Below are 22,894 nucleotides of genomic sequence, written 5' to 3' on the forward strand. Positions count from 1 at the left end.
TTTGGTCAAGCAAAGAATCTTTGTCAGTGTTAAGTCAGTTTTCTTCTGAAAACTGTGTCATGTTAGGTCTTCAGGGATCTGGCCCCTGTACCGGCACGTTTATGTTGTGAGAGGCTGGCTCGGCACCACAAAAATGAAAAGCAATCCATTGTTTTCTGTAGTTACCAAGATGTAGTTTCTTCACTTGAGGAGAAATTTGAATGATTAGGGATGGATTCCTAGTGAGCAGCAAACATTTCCACCTACATTCCAGCTGCTCTGATCTTTGTCCGGAACTCCTTTGATTGTATAGAGGTGTGTGACGTCCTGGGAGTTTTCGGTCAGATCACAGATAAGGAGAGAAGGAAGCTGTGTATGTGTGTGGGTGGGTGGGTGTGCTCATGATTGTGAGTCTATGATGCTCTGAATCAGTGCAGACCTCAGAGGTTTGGGTCCTAAAGCCAGGGCTGAAGGATAGTTCCAAAGCCTCCCCATATTGTGAATCTAAACCAGATTGAAATGAATACAAGCTCAATGCTTATATGGCATGGGCAGATAGCACACTAATTAGGAAATGCTGGCTGTTTGGGGTCAACATTTCGACTTCTGGCTACTGAAGGGAACCAGTTAGGTCAGGAAGTACAAGAGAAATGCCCCCTCAGCCTATGACATGAACTGGTCGTAGACCCCGCTGTGCCTCCATCTGTGGGTGTAAACGTAAACATCTGTTGGGTAGTTCTTTCGACCGGTCCTCTTGGGCCACTGAAGGACCAGGCCCCGCTGTCAACTTCAGTGGACTTTCCCCTGAACATTTCATGTTTTTAATTACAGCATTTTCTTTCTAACCATATTTAATGTGAGATTTCATGGAAAACACGTGAGTCCTGAGGTTTGTTTTAAGTCCCACACGTGGAGCTGCTTTTTGTTTAGTTTCTATCATCACTGTTATTATTATGCAGAGAAACCTCTACTGGATAGGAGGTAAAGTTTTAAAGAACTACTTAATGTTCTAAGTTTAGACTTCACATAACCAAAGGCAAAATGGATCTGCCTACATGTTTTTCCATAAAGCCAGGCTGTTTTTGTGAGGACTGTTGTCTGGATACAAGCTAAATTCTCAGTGTTCACTGTTGTTCACAGTCACAGTTTTTTGTTATGTTTGAAGCTGCTGGTAGATTTTCTCTCTTACACAAACATACATGCCCATACAACAGTGCTGTGGGGTAGGGATTATCATTCCTGTATTATTGTTACTACTGAGGCAGGTGAGGTGACACCAGCTAACAAGTGGCAGGGCTGGCACTTGAACCCAAATGTAATTCCAAAGCCTGTTTTCTTTCCGTGTAACTTATATTTAAACTCAATTTCTAGATAAAAAATTCCGGCCAGGCACGGTAGCTCATGCCTGTAATCCCAGCACTTTGGGAGGCCGAGGCAGGCAGATCATGAGGTCAGGAGATCGAGACCATCCTGGCTAACATGGTGAAAACCCATTTCTACTAAAAATACAAAAAATGAGCCAGGTGTGGTGGTGTGCACCTGTAGTCCCAGCTACTCAGGAGGCTGAGGCAGGAGAATTGCCTGAACCCAGGAGGCGGAGTTTGCAGTGAGCTGAGATCTCCACATGTGTGCTTTGCAAATATCGTAGATCTTGGATACGGGTTAATAGTCTACATTAGTCATAAATTAAAATGTAAACTCAGTAGTTTTAATTACTGAACTGAGACAGTGACCTTCATGGTACACATCTGTTCTGTCATTCCCCTCTTCCATAGCGTGAAATCCAAACTCACTCCGTGGTTTGCTAGGCCCTTGCTGCCGTCCTTCCCATCTCATACTCCGTGCCACTCCTTTGATTTCTTGAATGTTTCGTGCTCTTTCTCACACCAGGCCTTTTACGCATTGCTGTTACCCTACTTACCTGCTCCTCCCACCACAAAAAAATTCACGAAACTTTCAGCTCAGTTTCTTTCAAGAAGCCATTTCTGGGCCGGGCATGGTGGCTCACGCCTGTAATCCCAGCACTTTGGGAGGCTGAGGCGGGTGGATCACAAGGTCAGGAGTTTGAGACCAGCCTGGCCAATATGGTAGAACCCCATCTCTACTAAAAATACAAAAATTAGCCAGGCATGGTGGTGTGCGCCAGTAGTCCCAGTTACTCAGGAGGCTGAGGCAGGAGAATCGTTTGAACCCAGGAGGTAGAGGTTGCAGTGAGCCAGGATCGCGCCACTGCACTCCAGCCTAGGTGACAGAGCCATACTCTGTTTCAAAAAAACAAAAGCCATTTTTATACCCTTCCTTACTCATAGTCTCCAGTCTGGGCTATATGCTCTTCTTTGGTCCCCAAGAGTGCCCTGCACCGTCCCATGCTAACAAGACTCATTGTGTATCAGAAGTACGTATTCAAACGTCTCTCCTGCTAGATATGGGGTTCATGAGGTCGGACACCTGCCTATGCTGTTGGTCAGTGTTTCTGTACCACCTAGCATTGAAGCTTACATTTTCAGAGATAATCTTTTTTATTTCAAATCACATAAACCCATATACTGGCTTAAGAGCAAAAGGGAATTTGTTTTCCTACGTAACTGAAAATTCCAGAAGGGCCTGGTTTTAATAAAACCAAGTCCTCAGACAATGTCATCAGAAGTCTGCCCCACTTTGTAACTCAGCTCCTTTTTTCTTGGTTTTGGCTTCATGCTCAGGTAGGTATTTCTTACCAGGTGCAAAGATGGCTACCAGTAACTCCAGGCTTACGTCCTGCCGTGTTAAGAAACCCAGAAACAGGAGAACATCTCTTCCAACACAGCTTGCATGAATCCTTGTAGAGTCTTTGGCCCAGGGTGGGTCATGTGCCCATCCCTAAGCCAGTCACGTGGCTCTGATTGGCCAGGCCTTGATAAAGGACAGAACATTGGTAGGGTGAGAGTGGTCCTCCAGAGGAATATAGAGGAACTTTTACTAGAAAGAAGGGTAATGGATTCTGGCAGGCAAAAAATGTCAGGTGTCCACTACAGTCCCCATCTGTAACAGGTGCTTTGAAGATACTGGTTTTTGCTGCTGGGCTAGCACTCTACCTAGAGAGACCAGGGAGGCATTTGGGGGGCTCCCTATGGAGGCTTCCCATCTTGTTAGAGAGGAAGGTAGCTGTCTATATGTGCACTGTAAGCTGCCCCATTCATAGACCCTCTCAAGCCCGGTAGGGAGGTCCCCAGCCCCTAGGAGGGTCTTAATTTGCTGGGCTGCAATGACACCAGGGCCAGGGGCCTTGGCAGAAGCATTCACTCCAAGGGCATATCCAGGAAAACAGAGTCACGTGTCACCCTGTCCCTCCTGTGGATACACAGGGACCAGGAGTAAGGCCTTTGTCACACATCTCCAGCTCTTCACAACCCTCTCCAGGGTTTCTGCTACACCCAGGTTTGCTCAGAGGAATGGAGAAAGTTAAGTCTACCTCATCTACCTCTATCAAGGATTTCCCTTTACTCACTCTTGGGGTATCTGTGCCAATGGCATCTTTGTGTGCTGGGACCAGCTATCGGCATGCTTGCTTTCTTTCTTTCTTTCTTTCTTTCTTTCCTTTCTTTCTTTCTTTTTTTAAGACAGAGCCTCGCTCTGTTGCCCAAGCTGGAGTGCAGTGCTATGATCTCAGCTCACCGCAACTTCCGCCTCCTAGATTCAAGCGATTCTTGCGCCTCAGCCTCCTGAGTGTCTGAGATTAAGGATGCCCTCCACCACACCCCACTAATTTTTGTATTTTTAGTAGAGACAGCATTTCACCATGTTGCCCAGGCTGGTCTCAAACTCCTAACCTCAGGTGATCCACCCACCTCGGCCTCCCAAAGTGCTGGGATTACAAGAATGAGCTACAACCGCACGGCATGTTTTCATTGGCAGGGATTAGGAGGAAAAGAAGGGTGGTCCTTCTAAGCAGGCTGGCCCTGGGTTGAGCCTTGGGAAATGGCAGCATGTAGTTGCCTATTGGCAGACCTGGCAGGGGAGACTGCTTGGTCAGCTAGCCGCCTCTGTGGTCCTCCTTGCATGGGCCTCCTCGGTGCTCCTTTTCGATGTACAGCTTGAGGCAAGAAGTCCCTGGAATGAGATGCACACCCAGCAGGCAGAATGCTCAGCAGAAGAGAGCTAAGCTTCCGCCCCAGAGGGAATTCAGTCAGGGGACTGGGAGGGAGAGTGTATGCTTCCTGCCCTCCGCTTGAAAGCATTGTCCTTTTCCTAAGAGACAACCGCCCCCAGCAGAGCTCACTGGGACACTCAACCCCTCCCTTTTCCTTCCCCATGTCTATATCTAATTTTTAGAGCAATTGATTAGAATCACTTCCTGAGATTTTTCTAGTTTTGCTTTCGAAGTTACAGTTTATATAACCAAGATCCGTTATAGTGAGTTGTGTCTCCTAGTTGTCAGATATCAGAGCAAAAAATGTATGCCTGCAGAATCCAGCCTTTGATCCAGCGTTCCTAGAGAACCCCCATTCATTTATGAAGCAAAAGCTTTTTTGAGACTATAATAATAAAAGCTAAAATGTATAGGCCGGTTGTGGTGGCTCACAACTGTAATCCCAGCACTTTGGGAGGTAAATCACTTGAGCCTCAGGAGTTCAAGACCTGCCTGGGCAACACAGCAAAACCCCATCTCTACTAAAAATAGAAAAATTGGGTGGGCGTGGTGACACATAACTGTAGTCCCAGCTACTTGGGAGACTGAGGTGGGAGCATGTCTGGAGCCCGATGGGTGGAGGTTGCAGTGAGCCAAGATTGTACCACTGTACTCCAGCCTGGGCGACAGAGTAAGACCCTGTCTTTGAAAAAACAAAAATATATATAGAGAGTGCTTGCTCTATTCTAGGCACTATCCTGAGTACTTCATAATAACTCATTTAATCCTCACAACAAACCTATAAGATGGGTATTTATTATCCCCATTTTACAGATAAAGAAACTGAGGCACAAAGAAGTCACACACCTTGTCCAGGTCCTGTATTATTCCTGGTGGAGCCAGATTTTGCACCCAGGCAAGTTGGCATCAGATTCATAATTCGTAATCACCCACATTCATAATCACCATACGTTCTTCTAACTCAATGGGCTTTACCTATCATGTCAAGAATTATGGGATGCAAAATCAACATCAGGGAAACAGGTCAAGAAGCTACCACAGTGGTCCAGGGACAGAATGATGAGGACCTGAGCCAGGATACAGCAGGGTCAAGGAGTTGCTAAGGACAGATTTAAGAACCGATTAGGATGTCAGAACCAACAACTTAGTGAGAGAAGGAGGGCGATAGATGTTTAGCTTAGGAGATTGGTACCTGAGTGCAGAGGGGAGTGGTGAGCCCCATTTAGACATGCTGAGTCAGAGGCATCCAGAGGAGATGTCTGGCAGACAGGTGGATGAACTGGCCTGGCCTGAAGACACAGCTCAGTCATACACACATTCATTTGGGAGTTAGCGGCCAAAGAACAAAATCACTCCACGGGGTGGTTGGTGAAGACTTCCTGGGTGCCGTTGGCTTCCAGCCAGGCTCTGAAGAGCAGGATGCTCTGAGAAGTGGGGAAATGCGGGGAGTGAGGTGGGCAGGTTCTGGGTTTGGATAGCGGAGGTTATCAGGGAAAACTGACGGAAAGCTCTGGAATGACTTTTGATGACTTCCTCCTCCTAAGTCTGATTTTTAAACCTGAAAATCGTTATGGAATATACTCCCTCCTTTGCTCTTCCAAAGTAATTTCTTAAAACCAATATTATGGGGAGATGTATGCATTAAACTATCTTTAATATCCTAAAAGACCTTGCTCTTGGATACCTGGGCCACTAGGAGACCTCTCATGTGTCTTAACAGTGGAAACATCTAAAGGGGCAAGCCAGGAAAGGTGGTGACAGGTAAAATCTTAGTCAAAGCAGAGAAGCGGCAAGACCCCTTTTGTATGTAAGCAGCGGGGAGGGTGAGCGGTGGGGCACGGAGGCCAGATGACAAAGCCAGTAGGAGCATTCTCCTGGGGAAAGGACACTTCTTTGGTACCTTTTCACATGGGCCTCCTCTGGTTTTGAGGTGGGTATGTGCAGTCTGGTTGATATCACAGACCAGGAGTGGCTGTGGGCCGTGGCAGTAGCCACGTTACTTCTGCAAGGCTGAGAACACTGCTGTTGCCTGGTTTGCCCCACAGGTTTGGAGTGTAGAAGCATAGGAGTTAGCTTGAAGGTTGAGGGGTAGAAGAAGGGTATGGTTTAGAAATAGCACAAAGTTGCCGAAACACAGGTCAAAAGACTGTTTACTCTCACCCCCCCGTTGTTAGAGCAATACATAATGACCAGAAAACATTTGGAAAATGTGGAAGAAATGTAAACACTCATAGTCTGACAATTACTGTTAGCCTTTTGACATATTTCTTGCAAATCTTTTCTCAATTATAATCTGTTTTAGTTTGCTTTGCTTAATTATGATCAAATCAGATATATAATAAATGTTTAACTATTTGATCTAATGTTATAATGTCAACATTTGTCCATTAAACTGTGAATTTTTATTTTATGTGTCGACCAAAATTCTCTTACCAGTTTGTGAGCAAACCAAGGACCTTCTGGATGATAGCTGAGGGAGAAGTAGCAGCTGGGGCTTGAAGGCAGGAGGATTATTAGTCCAGAGCGCTCATGTCTGGAGCCCTATTCAGGAGCAATTGAATGCTGAGGGTGGGTGAGGCCAGTGCTGGTCCTAAGGAAATCCTTCCATTTACCCTTCCCACCACTCCTGATTTTGAGAGTTCTACACCAATCCAAGAGTGATGAGCAAATTAGCCACTGAACCTCTAGGAGGTTCCTGCAGGCCCTAGAACTAATCTTATTTGAAAGGAAGAATCCTGGAACCTCCCACAGCGAAGAAAATGAGACCACTTTGGCTGCTTCACTCTTTATACAAAGAAAGGAACACCTGGGTAAGCTGCCCTTTCCCTGTTGGCCTCCCAGGCGCTCAGCGGACTGACTGGCTCCAGTAGCTGTGTGTAGCTTCTGTAGAGTAAGTAGTCATGTGGTGGAAATTATGAGTCGTGTACTGGCTCCAGGTTGATGATTTTTTGTAGTATGTAAGTTCATTTGTTAATTAGCTGGTTAGTTATGGGGAAGATCCATGTGATCCAAGGATGAAAACAGGACCCGGGAAGGTGCTTTCTGGAGACTGCTCAGTGTCTCTGAGACTTGAACAAATAGCTTGTTTACTTGCAGAGGAATGTGCTATCAGCCAGGAATTTGTTTTCTTCCCCTGACTAAATTATCTGAGTGTGGCATAAAAATTAAAACACCCAGAGTAACAATGAAATGGTTTAAAGAATCATTTATATTAAATACAAGTTTATTGCAATGCTTTTCTCTCCCTAGTTGGCATGTTCCCCCCTTCTTAATCTAACCGAAATTGTTTCAAGATTGTATTCATCATGGCACATGGGGAAATCACACACTTCCGAAACAGGCCCCCTTGGGTTTGAATCCGGCAAAGGAACCGACATAGTCCTGCCGTATTTTCTCAATAGTTGTATTTTCTCAGCAGGAAGATGGAAACAGTAACACCTAGGTCTGTAGGAGCATGTGAGATGAGGTTTGTGAGTACTGGGGCCTAGAGGGCTGGCCCTCAGTAAACAGTGGTTATTATCTCTTCTCACACTGCCACTTAGGAAGCCCGCATGCCTTGCGGTCCCAATGGCCTGGACTGCCTTTGAAATGAGATGCCTAAAATGAGATGGCTGGTGCTCTGTGACATGCACCCAAGGATGCTTGAGGCAGATAAAAGCAGCCAGCTTTCCCAGAGATTTATGGTTCTGAAGCTCATCTTTAGTAAGTACGGATCTTAAATTCATACTTACTGGGCCATTTGCCCAAACCCAGACTAGAAACCATTCATATCTGCGGAGTTGCTGGAATAACAGCTTTTCAGTGCTTTTTCAGAATTTCCATCTGAATGCACTTAGTTTTGCTGCTGGCAGAAGAGTACCCCGAAAACATTCAGCAAAGGTTTTGTGATCTCTTGGGAGGAAAGGTGTTACACAAATCACTCGTAAGTGCACAAGAAGAGGAGTTGTGCCAGAATTGCTTTTTGGGAGAAGAGATAACTCCAACAGTTATCCTGTGGACTGAAGTCATTTCCTGCACTGGCGATTTTCCCATTAACCCTAAGCATGGTCCTTTGCCTGCAGCCTCTCCTCTGAGCACCTCTGACCCACCCAGGCATGGTATGTGGTGGGACAATCCCAGCTGCATTCCCAGGCAAATACTCCTGCCCCTCCAAGCTGTCAGTCCTCTCCTGGGGGGTGTTTTTCATCTATACTAATTTTCACCTTTTATTCCTGACTTGTGGCAGCTTGTCCTGAGCTTTGGATGAACTGAGAGGATGTGTCACTCCCTCCAGTACCTTGGTTCGGGACAGGCCAGGGCACAGTATTGCCCTGGATCTCATGAAGATGGGCTTTGCCCTGGCTGGCCCTGTTTAGGCAGGAACACGTGTTCTCTATCCCACATCTCCTGCTGTTTATGTTTTTTAAGTGTAATTGAAGCCTTCAGCCCTAAGCACTGTGGATCCAGGCCCCCACCAACTTCTTGACAAACTCTTGGCGAGTTTAAGCAGGCAGTTCTTTTGTGCCTTTGCATGTCTTATTTCTTAACCCACAAAGTTAGTCATTTCCATAGTGAGCAGGGGCTGTCCAAGAACCTAGGTTCAGAGTGATTCTTTCTTGGTATCTGTAATAGAGAGATGTTTCCCAGGGAGTGTCAAGTCTGATTTGTGCCTGAAAAGATGTTTGTTTTGAAGTAGTGCTTGGTGCAGGGTGGGAATACCTCATCTGCTGGGTTGAGGAATGCAGATGGGGACTGACCCTGCAGGTGGGTCAGTTAGTAAGCAAGCAGCCCCTGCTGGGCTGAGGTCAAAGGGATCCTGTCCAGCCAGAGGGATTGGACTCCACTGACCAGCTGGCTCCTGGGATTAACATGGGATCAACAGTTCTCTAGAGTAACTTCCAGGAGCGCCTCATCTTCTCCTCCTGAGCAGACCCTCAGGGCTGGAATCAGGGGCCTGGGGAACAATTGCACACTCAAATTTTCACATTAAATTACACCGATCAGTACCTACTGCAGTTGAACACAGCGTGCTCTGTTTCTGTTTCCAGCTTCCCAGTGCAACGTCAGCTTAAAGAAGCAGAGGAGCCGCAGCATCCTTAGCTCCTTCTTCTGCTGCTTCCGTGATTACAATGTGGAGGCCCCTCCACCCAGCAGCCCCAGTGTGCTTCCGCCACTGGTGGAGGAGAATGGTGGGCTTCAGAAGGTCAGTACTGATGCGGAACCGTGCACGTCATAAACCTGCAGCCGCGGCCTGTCTGTCCCATCCTTGATGAATATCCTTAATAAGTATATGCGATAGTATGTGTACAGCCATTTACTCAAAGAGTTGAAATTACCAAGAAAAGTAACCTTTTTTGATAAAGGATATCTCATTTAGCAACCAAGGATTATGTTTGATGGCAGTTAAATGAGTCACTTCACATTTTTATAACATTCTCTCTTGGGAAACTGAATGCATGAAATAGTTAAACAACTAGTAGCAGACTCACAAATAGATAAAAAGAGAAACAGACATAGAGAAGAGCGGATAATAAAATAATTGCGTTTAACTACCTTGTTTAACAACAAACGTGTTATGTGTTCTTTTGTATATATCAAATAAAATATGTCAGATTGTCACAATAGGTCAAAAACTAAAATCTACCCACATGCTGTCTAACAGACACATCTGAAACGAAGTTACTCAGAACAGTTAAAAGTATAAGGATGAGGCCAGGGGCATGGTGGCTCATGTCTGTAATCCCAGCACTTTCGGAAGTCAAGGCAGGCAGATCATTTGAGGTCAGGAGTTTGAGCCCAGCCTGGCCAGCATGGCGAAACCCCTTCTCTAGTAAAAACACAAAAATTTTCCGGGCATGGTGGTAGGCACCTGTAATCCCAGCTACTCAGGAGGCTGAGGCTGGAGAATCACTTGAACTCAGGAGGCGGAGGTTACAGTGAGCCAAGATCGCACCACTGCACTCCAGCCTGGGCGACAAGAGTGAAATTAAAAGTACAAGGAAGAAGGATGAGTGAAGACACCTCATACAAGTATAAATTCAAAGAAAACCAGGGTTACAATATTAATCTCAGTCAAAATGGAATTTCAGGTAAAAATCACTTAAAAGATTATTCTTCATCATGAAGCCAGTTGCCATTCGAGGATACAAAAGTCATAAAACTTTATGTTCCAAATAACACGAGCAAAGGACATGAACAGCTAATTCGCAAAATAAGAAATACAGATAGTCAAATGTGAAAAAAGAAAAATGTTGCACACATAAACATATGAAAAATTTTTAACATGTTCAGTAATCAGAGAAATGCAAACTAAATAATGAGATACTGCTTTCCAGCTTTCAACTTATCAAACATATTTTTAAACCTAATATTTGGTTTTAGCATGGAGTGGCAGGAGGGAGGATAGAGAATGTAAATAAGTTGCTGGTTAACAGTGTTAATTGGTGACACCTTTCTGGAGGAAGATTTGGTAATATGATCTTAAAACCTTAAAAATACCCCTATTTGTTGATGCAGGCAGTTCACTTCACATAATTATGAATGTGCAAAGATTTAACCTTAAGGTACCATCCAGCATAAATTATAAAACCAAAAAATTATAAGCAACTTGATGTTCAACAATAGGCAATTGGTTTAAAAAAAAAAAAAACTGTAGAATACCTATATAGTCAGAAAGCATACAGCCCTTCAAAATGATATGTGATAAATATTGCTGATATAAAGAAATGGACATAGTGTCTCTCTTGCTCTTTCACACATATACACACACAGCATTTATAAGACTAGAAGGATGTATGCCAAAATATGAAGAGGTTATCTCAGATTGCTCATACTGGTGGAATGATAGCGAGGATTTTCTCCTTCCCTCTATGCTTTCTCCCCTCAGCTTTCATAAAATCAGTTAAATTACTTTTATGATTTAAAAAATTATTTTAAAACTACATATGGATGTAAAGAAGGGAATTCTGGGAAGATGGTGCCTGAGCACATGGCTCTATTAAAATTCTCTTCCAAGATAAACCCAGGTGGGCCTGCTGGGAGAGCCTGGAAAGTGCATTAAGGCCCACAGTTTTCCTGACACCTTTAGGGTAGAGAGCAGGCACAGGATTCATTCCCTCTGGCACTCAGTGAGAAGCAGGGAACCACCAGCAGAGGAAAATGCTTGTGTCTCCCAGAGTCCTTGGACAAACACTCGAATGTATAGTCCTGTGAGGTCAACTAGCCCGCAGGAGCTGGCAGATCGCCATGAAAAGGGCCTGACTGCCCACACAATGTGTGTGGTCCTTGGAGGGTCTGCCCTGGTGAGCTGGATTGCTTCCAGTGCTTGTGCCTTGGAGGAGCCAGTGTATAGGGGCTTTCTTCATCTCTGAGGTTTATTAACTTGGGCTCTGCTGGGCCGTGAAAAAAGCCCTCCTTGCTGGGCCTTGCAGCTCTCCCTCATCTGTCGTGTCCCAGAGAGCCTCGTAGACTGGCCTGCACAGACACTAAGGGAACATACAACCTGTTGCAAGCAAAGAAAAATGCAGCCTCCACTGAGAAGGTCCAAGTCGAAAAAGCTGGAGTGAGACTCCCACTGAGGTAAAAATGGACAAGATGGAAAAGAACTTTAATGGACAATTCAGGAAATGAATTATGAGTGCAAAAGCAACATTTGGAACTTAAAAACTCACAATTTCTAAATATAAAAATTCAGTAAACAAACAGAAAAAGAGAATGGTCATTGCTGAGAACTGAATTCATGTTCTGGAAGAGCAAGTGGAAGAAGAAATATCTTAAAATTCAGACCAGAAACACAGAGAGGGGACAGCAGGCACCTAGGAGATGGAACGTGCAAATGTTAGGAGTTCCAGAAAGAGAAAAAGTAGCAGAAGAAAATTTTCTTGAGCTGAAAACAAAGCTTGACTCTGCAGATTGAAGAAGCTCACCAGGTCCACAGCAAGATAGTAGAGGAGCACATGATGTATCTGTTGAAATTCTGAAATTTAAGGACAAAGAGAAATTCTTGCAAGCTACTAGAATCAATTATTTTTGAGGAAAACAATTATATTAGTATCAGACTTCTCATCAGCAACACTAAAAGCCAGAAGACTATGAAAAAATGTTTATAGGCTACTGAGAGAAAAAAATATAAACCAAAAATTCTGTCCGTGACCAAGATATCGTTTATCTATTGAGACAAAAGTTTTTAAAATATGTAATGATTCAGAGAGGGAATAAAAATTCATCTGGTTGAGATTGATACTCAGTTATGGTATAATAATTAAAACTGTTAGAAATAGGCCGGGCGCAGTGGCTCAAGCCTGTAATCCCAGCACTTTGGGAGGCCGAGGCGAGTGGATCACGAGGTCGAGAGATCGAGACCATCCTGGTCAACATGGTGAAACCCCGTCTCTACTAAACATACAAAAAATTAGCTGGGCATGGTGGCACGTGCCTGTAATCCCAGCTACTCAGGAGGCTGAGGCAGGAGAATTGCCTGAACCCAGGAGGCGGAGGTTGCGGTGAGCCGAGATCGCGCCATTGCACTCCAGCCTGGGTAACAAGAGCGAAACTCCGTCTCAAAAAAAAAAAAAAAAAAACTGTTAGAAATAGACTGGGTGCAGTGGCTCATTCCTGTAATCCCAGGACTTTGAGAGGCTAAGGCAGGAGGATCGCTTCAGCCCAGAGGTTTGAGACTAGCCTGGGCAACATAGGGAAACCCCATCTCTACAAAAAAAAAAAAAAAAAATTAGCTGGGGGTGGAGGTGTGCACTTGTAGTCTCTGCTGCTCTGGAGGCTGAGGTGGGAGGATTGCTTGAGCCCAGGAGGTCGAGGCTGCAGTGAGCCATGATCGCACCACTGCCCTCCAGCCTGCGTAACACAGCAAGACCGTGTCTCAAAAAACAATGTAGAAATAAATGTAATTATTAGGAATAGAACCGTAACAAATGGCACAATTGGAAAAATAGATCTTTAAAATTCACAGAGGGAGAAAGGAGAAATAAACAAATTGAACAAGCCATGAAAATTAAGGAAAGGGAAAAGGAACAAATAACAGATAATAAATAGCAAACATAATGTAAAGAATAGGCATAAAACCAAGTTTGATGAACCAGGTTCTTCTAACAAAGACCAAGACTACATCAGGTTGTTTTGACAAATTCAGCTGTGTGATGTTTCCAAGAATAGACCTGCCATCAAATAGGAATGATTTTGTCAGTAAATAAAAACTGCTGGGCACAGTGGCTCACGCCTGTAATCCCTACATTTTGATAGGCCAAGGAAGGAGGATTACTTGAGGCCTGGAGATTGAGGCTGCAGTGAGCCTTAACTGCCCTCCAGCCCACTGTGGGTTCCAGAGCAGGATCCGTCAAGAAAGGAGGCGGGGATGGGGAGGGTGGGGGGAGGAAGAAAGTTGACAAACAATAGCTTAGATAAATGGGGGATTATTTTTCTCACATAAAAAGCCTAAGTCAGGTGGTTGCTGGGGTAGATTTAGATTTCTGATGATGCCATCATGAACCTGTTCTGTCTTTCTGCTCCCCTATCCTTGGTATGTTTGCCTTCATCCTGTTTGCTATTTGTGGTCTCAAAGTCACAAGCTTTAGGTATCATGACTACATTTAAAGGAAGAAGATGGGGAGGTGTGGCACTGGCCATGCCTGTCCCTTTTATGGAAAGTAAATGCTTTCACAGAAAAACCCAGGAGACTTCTGCTAACGTCTTATTGGCCTGACATAGTCCCTGGCAGATTTCTTTTACTTACTGCCAAAATCATTTCTATCTGATGACAGGTATATTCTTGGAAACAGCATACAGCTGAGTTAGTCAAACCAACTGGATAAAGCAGTTTGTCACATGGCTACCCAATAGCAACAGGGGAGGAGTTGAGCCCAGCATATTCCTGCTCTCAACAAAATCAGGAGAAGGGAGGAATGACTAATGAGTAGATATACTAGTCAGTATGGGTTTGTTTAGGCTTCAGTAACAACCTCAGAACCACAGAGGCTTAAACAATGAAAGTCTATTCTTCACTCATGCTAATTCTTTATAATGGGTTGGCTGAGGCTGAGCCTTCTGTTCTGTGGCACTATCCAACAGACGTGTCATGCAAGTCACATATATCATTTAAGTTTTTTCCAGTAGCCACATTAATAACAATATTTTTAAAACAATTGAAATTAATTTTAATAACATATTTTATTTAACTATATCCAAAATATTTCAATATGTAATCAATAGAAAAAAACATTTTAGTCAGTTTATATTTTTTTTATCTTACTACTTCAAAATCTGATGTGTACTTTACACTGACAGCACCTCTTAATTTGACCAGCCACATTTCGTGTGCTCAGTAGCCACATGAGTAGGAGCTACCCTACCAGACAGTGTAAACTTCTTATTCTCATTCACATGCCTACGCTGAGGAAGAACCCATCTCTTTGCTTCCGTGACTGTCACAGCAGGACAAAGGAATGTGATAAATCACACTGGCTGTTAAAGTTTTCACTGAGAAAACTAAGAAAAATATGCTTCATTTCAACTTACATTTTATTGGTTAAAGTAAGTCGCAGCCAGGCACAGTGGCTTACGCCTGTAATCCCAACACTTTGGGAGGCTGAGGTGGGCGGATCATCTGAGGTCAGGAGTTTGAGACCAGTATGGCCAACATAGTGAAACCCCGTCTCTACTAAAAATATAAAAATTCGCTGGGCATGGTTGTGGGTGCGTGTGGTCCCAGCTACTCAGGAGGCTGAGGCAGGAGAATCACTTGAACCTGGGAGGCAGAGGCTGCAGTGAGCCACGATCGTGCCATTGTACTCCAGCCTGGGCAACAAGAGTGAAATTCCATCTTAAAAAAAAAAAAAAAAAAAAGTAAGTCACGTGACTGCCTCTAACTTCAAGGGGAATGGAAGTGTAATCCTCCCACACATTTAGAAAGACAACTGAAATTATTTGATGGACAGTGCTAATGACAATTGCAGTAGGTGACAGTTTCTGACACAACATCTAATATATAGATAAAGGAAGGTGGAAAATAAAGAATTGGGCAAAATATATAAGGCAGATTAAGCAGAAAGAAAGCAAGAGTGACAATGTTAATATCAGATAAAGCAGAATTCAAAAGCATTATACAGGATAAATGGGGGCACTTTATGCCAAACTGTCTAATACATGAACTGTATAGTAGCCCATAAACCTTTACATATAAAATCAACAATGCTGCCAAAGAAGAAAACTAAACATGATAAAAAGCTGTCTTCTAAAAATAAACAGCAAACAACACAGGAAAATCAATGGTAGGTTCTGGCTAATGGAATAAGCCAAGAAAATGAGACAATTGGTATAAACATGGAAAAGATACAAAATTAGTCTTATTTGCAGATGACATGATTGTTTACAAAGAAAACCCAAAAGACTCTACCAAAGTTGATTCAAATCATTAAAAGATTTTGATGTCTCATGTTAATGAGAAATGTGTGTGCTGTTTTTGGGTAGAAAGGCTTAAGTTCCTCCAGGACAAATAATGTCAAAGAATAGCCGAGAAACTTTTAGAAGAAAACAAGGAAGACAGCTTGCCTTGACAGATATTAAACCTTATTCTGCATATTAGTGGAATATGTACGGGTGGTTTCCTGGTAATCGATATTCCAGGCCCAGATTCTGACCTCTCCTCTCAGTGTGCATTCCTCATGCTCTCCCTCCCCTGATTTAAAAATCACTGGGGTAGAGAATTGCCGTAAGTGAAAAGAACATCGTTTGTACCCCAGGCCTGTAGAGGAGAAAAAAGAGGAGAATGGCTGCTATTTAAAAGTTATTTAAAAATAGGGTCTGTGTAGATGAAACGATAGGGAGAAATGTCATGGCACCCCTGGAAGCTTTCCTGGGATACTCAGCTGCATCTATCAGGAAACAGAAGCCTTTGAAGGCAGTTCCTCCAGCAAAGCTGAGCTCACTTGGACTTAGTGTTCTTTCATGAACTTCCTTCTATTAACATTTGTCAAGATGGCTTTTTAAAGAATTATAATAACTTGGAGTTAATATAGTTAATCCAAAGTGGGAGTGATACATTATTTGCATAACACTTGACTGGTCAGCCTGGGAGACCAGACGCCAGAGAAGGAGCCCTGTCAGAGTGGGGCAGCGAATTCCCAGAGGAGGACCCTCTGCCCCTTGCAGTCAGCTTGACCAGGACAGAACACAAAGCCTAGGCCTGTTAGATGTGGAAGCAGATTTCAGGTCCACTTCTACTGCCAAGTCCTTGGGTATCTGCGCCTCTCAGAATTCAGCATGCCAGAGGAAGAGGGAAGGCCATGGACAGAATGGGACCGATGACCTCTAGGGTTCCATCCACCCTGCTTATTCACTTTGCCCTGGAAAAATGGAGATTTAGAGCCTTTGAGTTTCCAGCTGCTTCTGCAGCAGTGGCTTATGGTAGCAGCCATTGCCACCATCACAGCCACAACCTGGACCTACAGGCCAGAAGCCTCCAGAGGCTGGGAGGAGTCAGCACCCCAATGGCAAAGACCACGGAGGACCTCTAAGGGCAAGGACATTGTAAAACGGATTGCTGGACACACAAATACATACATACCTCATGGTGTATGTATACACATACATACATGTAAGCTTCTAGGGTCATTTTCAAGCCCAGTATCTTTCTAGATCAGCACTTTTGCTTGCTCATAGTGGGCGTTTTGTCAGGCCCTTCGGATGCATTGTCGTGGTCTTTCACATTAATGTGCTCATCTCATCGGAAGTATGTTCTGGAGGTGTGCCTCTGTGCAAGGGCTGTCTGCACTCTCCTATTAGAGCAGCGCTTCTCAACTGGGGATGATTTTGCCCTCCAGGGAACATGTGGCAATGTCTGAAGACAGACTGCCACTAGAAGGGGAAGGAGCGTCTGCTGACATCTGTGAGTAGAGGCCAGGGACGCTGGTAAGCCTGCAACAAGTAAGACGTCCCTCACAAGAGAATATCAGTAGTTCCACTCTAAAGTGAGCCAGCTGCGTGTGGCAGCACACACCTGTAGCCCCAGCTACTCAGGAGGCCAAGGCAGGAGGATGGCGTGAACCAGGAGTTTGAGGCTGCAGTGAGCCATGATCACACCACTGCACTCCACCTGGCGTGACAGCAAGACCCTGTCTGTAAAATAAAATAAAAATAAGGAGACCCAATAGGCTTCTGGTTAAAATCTCATCCACCAAATACCATGCAGTCGTAAAGCACAAAAAGAGGTCGTGGCATTTGCAGCAACATGGATGCAGCTGGAGGCCATTAATCTAAGCAGACTAATACAGGAACAGAAAACCAAATACCACACGTTCTCACTTATAAGTGGGAGCTAAACACTGAATACTCATGGACACAAAGAAGTGAGCAACAGATACTGAGGCCTACTCGAGGGTGGAGGTTAGGAGGAGGGTGAGAATCAAAAGACTACCTATTGGGTCCAGTACATAGTACCTGGGTGACAAAATCTGTGCACTAAACCCCCATGACATGCAGTTTACCATATAGCAAAACTGCACATGTACCCTTGAACCTAAAATAAAAGTGTTTTAAAAAGTGTGTCCTCCACCAAGTATGCCTGTAGGAGTTGTGACCTCTCTTGAGTCCCAGTATTAGGAATAGTATTATTTAAGAGCTTCTGGCCGGGTGCGGTGGCTCAAGCCTGTAATCCCAGCACTTTGGGAGGCCGAGGCGGGTGGATCACGAGGTCAAGAGATAGAGACCATCCTGGTCAACGTGGTGAAACCCCGTCTCTACTAAAAATACTAAAAATTAGCTGGGCATGGCGGCGCATGCCTGTAATCCCAGCTACTCAGGAGGCTGAGGCAGGAGAATTGCTTGAATCCAGGAGGCGGAGGCTGCGGTGAGCCGAGGTCACGCCATTGCACTCTAGCCTGGGTAACAAGAGCGAAACTCCGCCTCAAAAAAAAAAAAAAAAGAGCTTCTGAAATGAATTTCTCTGTGCAAGTTCTTGAAAACTTCAATTTATTTGATTGTCTGTTGGAAAGCAGCATAGCTCTGCCTTGAATGATGTTAGAAGAAAGCTTAAACCGGGTGTGGTGGCTCAAGCCTGTAATCCCAGCACTTTGGGAGGCCAAGGCGGGTGGATCACGAGGTCAAGAGATCGAGACCATCCTGGTCAACATGCTGAAACCCCGTCTCTACTAAAAAATACAAAAAAATTAGCTGGGCATGGTGGCACGTGCCTGTAATCCCAGCTACTCAGGAGGCTGAGGCAGGAGAATTGCCTGAACCCAGGAGGCGGAGGTTGCGGTGAGCCGAGATCGCGCCATTGCACTCCAGCCTGGGTAACAAGCGCGAAACTCCGTCTCAGAAAAAAAGAAGAAAGCTTAAAATCCTTAAGCCTGAAATCTGAAAAAGGAAGGAACCGTGGAGATCATCTCAAGAGGAAATGGTACTTGCTGTTATACTGCAGAGGTGATTACTAGGGGTTGGAGATAATCAAGAAGTTACTCAGTGGTTCTTAGCGTCAAAACAGCTCAGAAAGGTGCCAGCAGCTGCCATTGCCAGCCATCAGGTTTGGCCCCTTCACGTGAGACCTCATTATCACTGTAACCCTCTTAATAAAAGTAGACACATCTTTTCACAAATCCTTCAGTGTACAAGGCATGAAGCAGGGCATTGCCTTATTAGGCCATCTAAAAAAGAAGAAACAGAAACTGGAAATGCTTAATGGAAATAAACTGTTTTGTATTAGCATTTATTAACAATGCTGTAATGAAGTGTTTCCATCAATTAGGTTTGGAATGGCTGGCATTTGGGGTTAAGGAATAATGGAGGCCTTTTCTTGGGGCCTAGGTTTTCTTAACACTCCCTGTGAATACAGGTTTTATTCCCTTTAAGGGAGAAAGCTGTCCCCATGTCTGTTTCCTGGAAGGGAACTTCCTGTACCTTGCGTTGGTCCATCTCCCAGTCTTCCCCAGAGAACCTCCTGGAATGACTAGCGGGTCATTGTAATCTGGTGAACGTGTCTCCCATTCCCTGCATATGAGATCGACTTAGTCTTTTTAGGGAAAAACTTGCTTAGAAGAAAAAACAAACAGTTATTAGAGGGAATCAAGGATTAAAGCATGAGTTTTTATTTTTGTTTTTAAATTAAGGATTGCATTCCTGGGAGTAAGGGAGGTGCTATTTAAATACACAAAATGGTTTGTGAGCCTCAGGAGTCCAGCCTGGCTTGTTAGGAGAGGGGGTGTCTGCGATACAGAAGGAGCCTCGCCTTCACTGTGGAAAATTTTCAGGTTCCTCCTGTTCCTTAAACACCACCAAGGTACAGAGAGTGGCAGCTCCTGCAGCTGCTGTGCTCCAGAGGGCTTTGAAGTTTCTTTTGAGAATATGATCTTCTCTTCAAACCTGACAATGATTTTTTTTTCTTTTTCCTCAGGGTGACCAGAGGCAGGTCATTCCCATACCAAGTGTATGTATATTTATCTAATTTTATTTATTAAAACAGTCATAAAATCTTGTGGCTTTGGGCCTACTGATATATAGGATTTTTAAAATGTTATTGCTTGTGTTGAGTTTATCATGTGGTGTAAACAACTCTGTTTTGTTAAAAAGAAAACTGAAGCTAGAGTTTAAACTGAGAGCAGGAAGTTCTGTACAGAGACAGTTTCCTTTCTCAGGAACAGCAGGGCAGCGAGCATCCATTAACCCAATTCTCATTTTTCCTTTCTCTCTGAGAAGGGCCTCTAAGCTGAACAAGCCGAGGTTGCTCAGAGCCCTCACCCACACCCCACCATCTTAGCCTCAACTCCGTAGATTGGCGGGAACATTCTTTGCCCAGACACAGTTCTTTGCAGCAGGTTCAGTCCCAGTGGAAGTGGGCTCACCAAGCCCAGGTCCCAGGTGACCATACCGTTTCTAACTTATCAGTGTTGGTAGCATGGCTGGAGCTCTGAGATCAGAAAAGTCACCCTATTTATATTCTCTGAACTTGCAGGACCCACCCCACAGGCCTGGTGTGATGAAACTCTGCCCCAGCTGGGCACTCCCTAAGGCCACCCCTACTTCTGTTGTCAACTCTGAAATTTGTTCCACTCTAGCACAGTCCTGCACCAGCCACCCCTCAGCCATCCGCTGTCCCCACTGTCCCTTCTCTTCCTCCTGCTCTGCCAGCAGAGTCACCCAGCCTGAGGCTGGTCAGCAAGAAGCAAACTGAAGAATGACTCCCAAAAGAAACTTTTTTTTTTTTTTTTTTTTTTTGAGACGGAGTTTCACTCTTGTTACCCAGGCTGGAGTGCAATGGCGCGATCTCGGCTCACCGCAACCTCCACCTCCTGGGTTCAGGCAATTCTCCTGCCTCAGCCTCCTGAGTAGCTGGGATTACAGGCACATGCCACCATGCCCAGCTAATTTTTTGTATTTTTAGTAAAGACGGGGTTTCACCATGTTGACCAGGATGGTCTCGATCTCTTGACCTCGTGATCCACCCGCCTCAGCCTCCCAAAGTGCTGGGATTACAGGCTTGAGCCACCGCGCCCGGCCCAAAAGAAACTTACAATTGAGATGTCTGTATCAAACAAGACCTTTCAAAGAATCTTATGTCCTTAGAGAAGGATTTAGGTTTCAAAATGGGTCTATAATTGGAATTTTTAGTCTGCAAAGATTATCAGATTCAGATTACTTTATTCAAATCTGTTCATTTCTCTTTCCTTGGAGTTTTTCACATATTTTTCTGGGAACATCCAATAGACACAGCAATCGTACATTGAAAGGAGTGGCTTTCATGCATACAGGTTGACTTCAAAGGCTTTGGTACTACATGTCACTTACAAATTGCCCAAAAAGTTTACAGTAATTTCATTTTTCTCAAACTCTAACTCTTCATTGACTAACAAGTTGCAAGAGTTTGTGGAGTGATTCTGACTTCACCCAGATGCCTGAGGGTTGGGCTTTGTTGGGAAAACTGGCTTTGATCAAAAAGACTGACTTAGCAACACAACTTTTTATCCAGAGTTTGTGGGATATGCCCAGCAGAGTTAATACCAGAAAACTCTTTAACCTTTATACAAAGTAGTTTTTGATATTTTTTTCCTTCAAAGGTACCTACATTAAACAGATGGCAGGTACTGTCTCTCCTTCTACCTTCAAGATCACTATTACTGTTTTTTTCCTAAAGCTAAATTGGCAGCCATGTGTAAAATAAAGTGCAGAACAAAAGCACTTGTCAGTATTAAAACTCCTCTTAAGAAGCGGACTCTTTTCCCACAAATCTAAACTCAACCATGTACAGAATTCTGAAATAAGATAAACAAGAAGAAAATTCCTTATGTAATTGATCCTAGTCATAGATCAATAAACTGCTGACTGTCCTACATGTGAGATGTTGTTGGGTCAGGCCATGTGAACCTCTGAACTATTTGCCCGAAGAAACAGAGCCGAGCTAAAGGCACTTGCATTTTCGAATGATGAGCTCCGGAAAAGCAGTGGGTAGTGTGATCTCCATTGCCTGCTTTGCATATAGGATTGATCCCAAGTCCATCCCGGGCCAGCTAAACCCTGGAATCAAGTCTTGGGAGCCCCTGCAAAATCTGCACCTACCTGGAAAGGCCCCAAATTGCGTAAGCAGAATGATCCTGGCCTTTCTGAACCTCTGGGGGACCTGGTCAGTGCTGGGATCCCTGAGAGCTTAGGGTGCCATACACAGGACCAGAAATCCAGGCTTGTGCTGAGCCTCAAAACCAGATACCACAACCTCCTGAAAGCTTTCTTCAGGCGCTGAAGCTAAAGAATGCCTCTAAGCCTGTAACCAGAGCAACTCCAGCTGGGGTCCCCATCTGTGCCTGTCACCTCACCCCTCTTTTTTCATTTGTGTGCTGTTCTGTTTGTATATGTAGGTTTGGTCTTTTAATTTTTTACTAACCAATAATTGAAGCTCATGGTTAATTTTTAAATATTGCAAGGTTTGGGATTAACACCTGTGGAAATACATACGTACATGAAGTTGAAAGATTAAAGTAAAAAGAAAATATCCCTCAACATAATCCTACGACCTAGAATAACCACTTTTAATGTATGTCATGTATCCTTCCAGAAGTTTTCCAGACAAACACAAACATATTTATATAAATGAAGTTTTATTGTATCCACCATTCTGCAAATGGCTTGTTGTTTTCTAACAAGATGTCTTAAACATCTTTCCAAATGTTAATAGGTATGTATCTACCTCATTGATGGTGTTTACTTTATTTCCACTTTTGTGCTATTGTAAATATTTCTCTTAAAAATATCCTCATTTTGGCCGGGCACAGCGGCTCACGCCTGTAATCCCAGCACTTTGGGAGGCCGAGGCAGGCGGATCACGAGGTCAGGAGATCCAGACCAGCCTGGCCAAGATGGTGAAACCCCATCTCTACTAAAAATACAAAAAAAAAAAAAAATTTAGCTGGATGTGGTGGCACGCACCTGTAGTCCCAGCTACTCTGGAGTCTGAGGCAGGAGAATCGCTTGACCAGGGAGGTGGAGGTTGCAGTGAGCCAAGACAGTACCATTGCACTACTCCAGTCTGGGCAACAGAGTGAGACTCTGTCTCAAAAAAAAAAAAAAAAAAAAAAAAACAACAAACCAATCCTCATTTCTGTGTGCTTATGGACTTGTTTGTGATCAGTTTCTATTTGTGGAAATGCTAGGTCAAAGGATATATTTTACAGTCTTGGTACATTAAAGCCAAATTGTCCTCCAAAAGCCTATGCTAATTTACATTCCCATGAAGTATCTATGAGATTGCCTCATAGCCTTACTGAAAATAATTATCAAATGTTTCAATCTTTGCTAATCTGAAAGTAAAGAATG

General features: G+C 44.1%; 1 protein-coding gene across 3 annotated transcripts in view; it reads left to right on the top strand.

Annotated features, from left to right (window-relative positions):
* CTDSPL (CTD small phosphatase like) overlaps positions 1-22,894 on the top strand; it is a 129,086-nt gene that overhangs the window by 80,120 nt on the left and 26,072 nt on the right. For 2 of the 3 annotated variants that reach the window (XM_074406028.1, XM_039461883.2), the window contains exons 2-3: positions 9,136-9,290; positions 19,485-19,517. In XM_074406028.1, coding sequence (XP_074262129.1) covers positions 9,136-9,290; positions 19,485-19,517 — 188 coding nt within the window. The remainder of the gene's footprint in view (positions 1-9,135; positions 9,291-19,484; positions 19,518-22,894) is intronic. The other variant, XM_074406029.1, reaches the window with a different exon arrangement.

Source organism: Saimiri boliviensis, chromosome 9, assembly GCF_048565385.1.
Source record: "Saimiri boliviensis isolate mSaiBol1 chromosome 9, mSaiBol1.pri, whole genome shotgun sequence".
NCBI classification, from domain to species: domain Eukaryota; kingdom Metazoa; phylum Chordata; class Mammalia; order Primates; family Cebidae; genus Saimiri; species Saimiri boliviensis.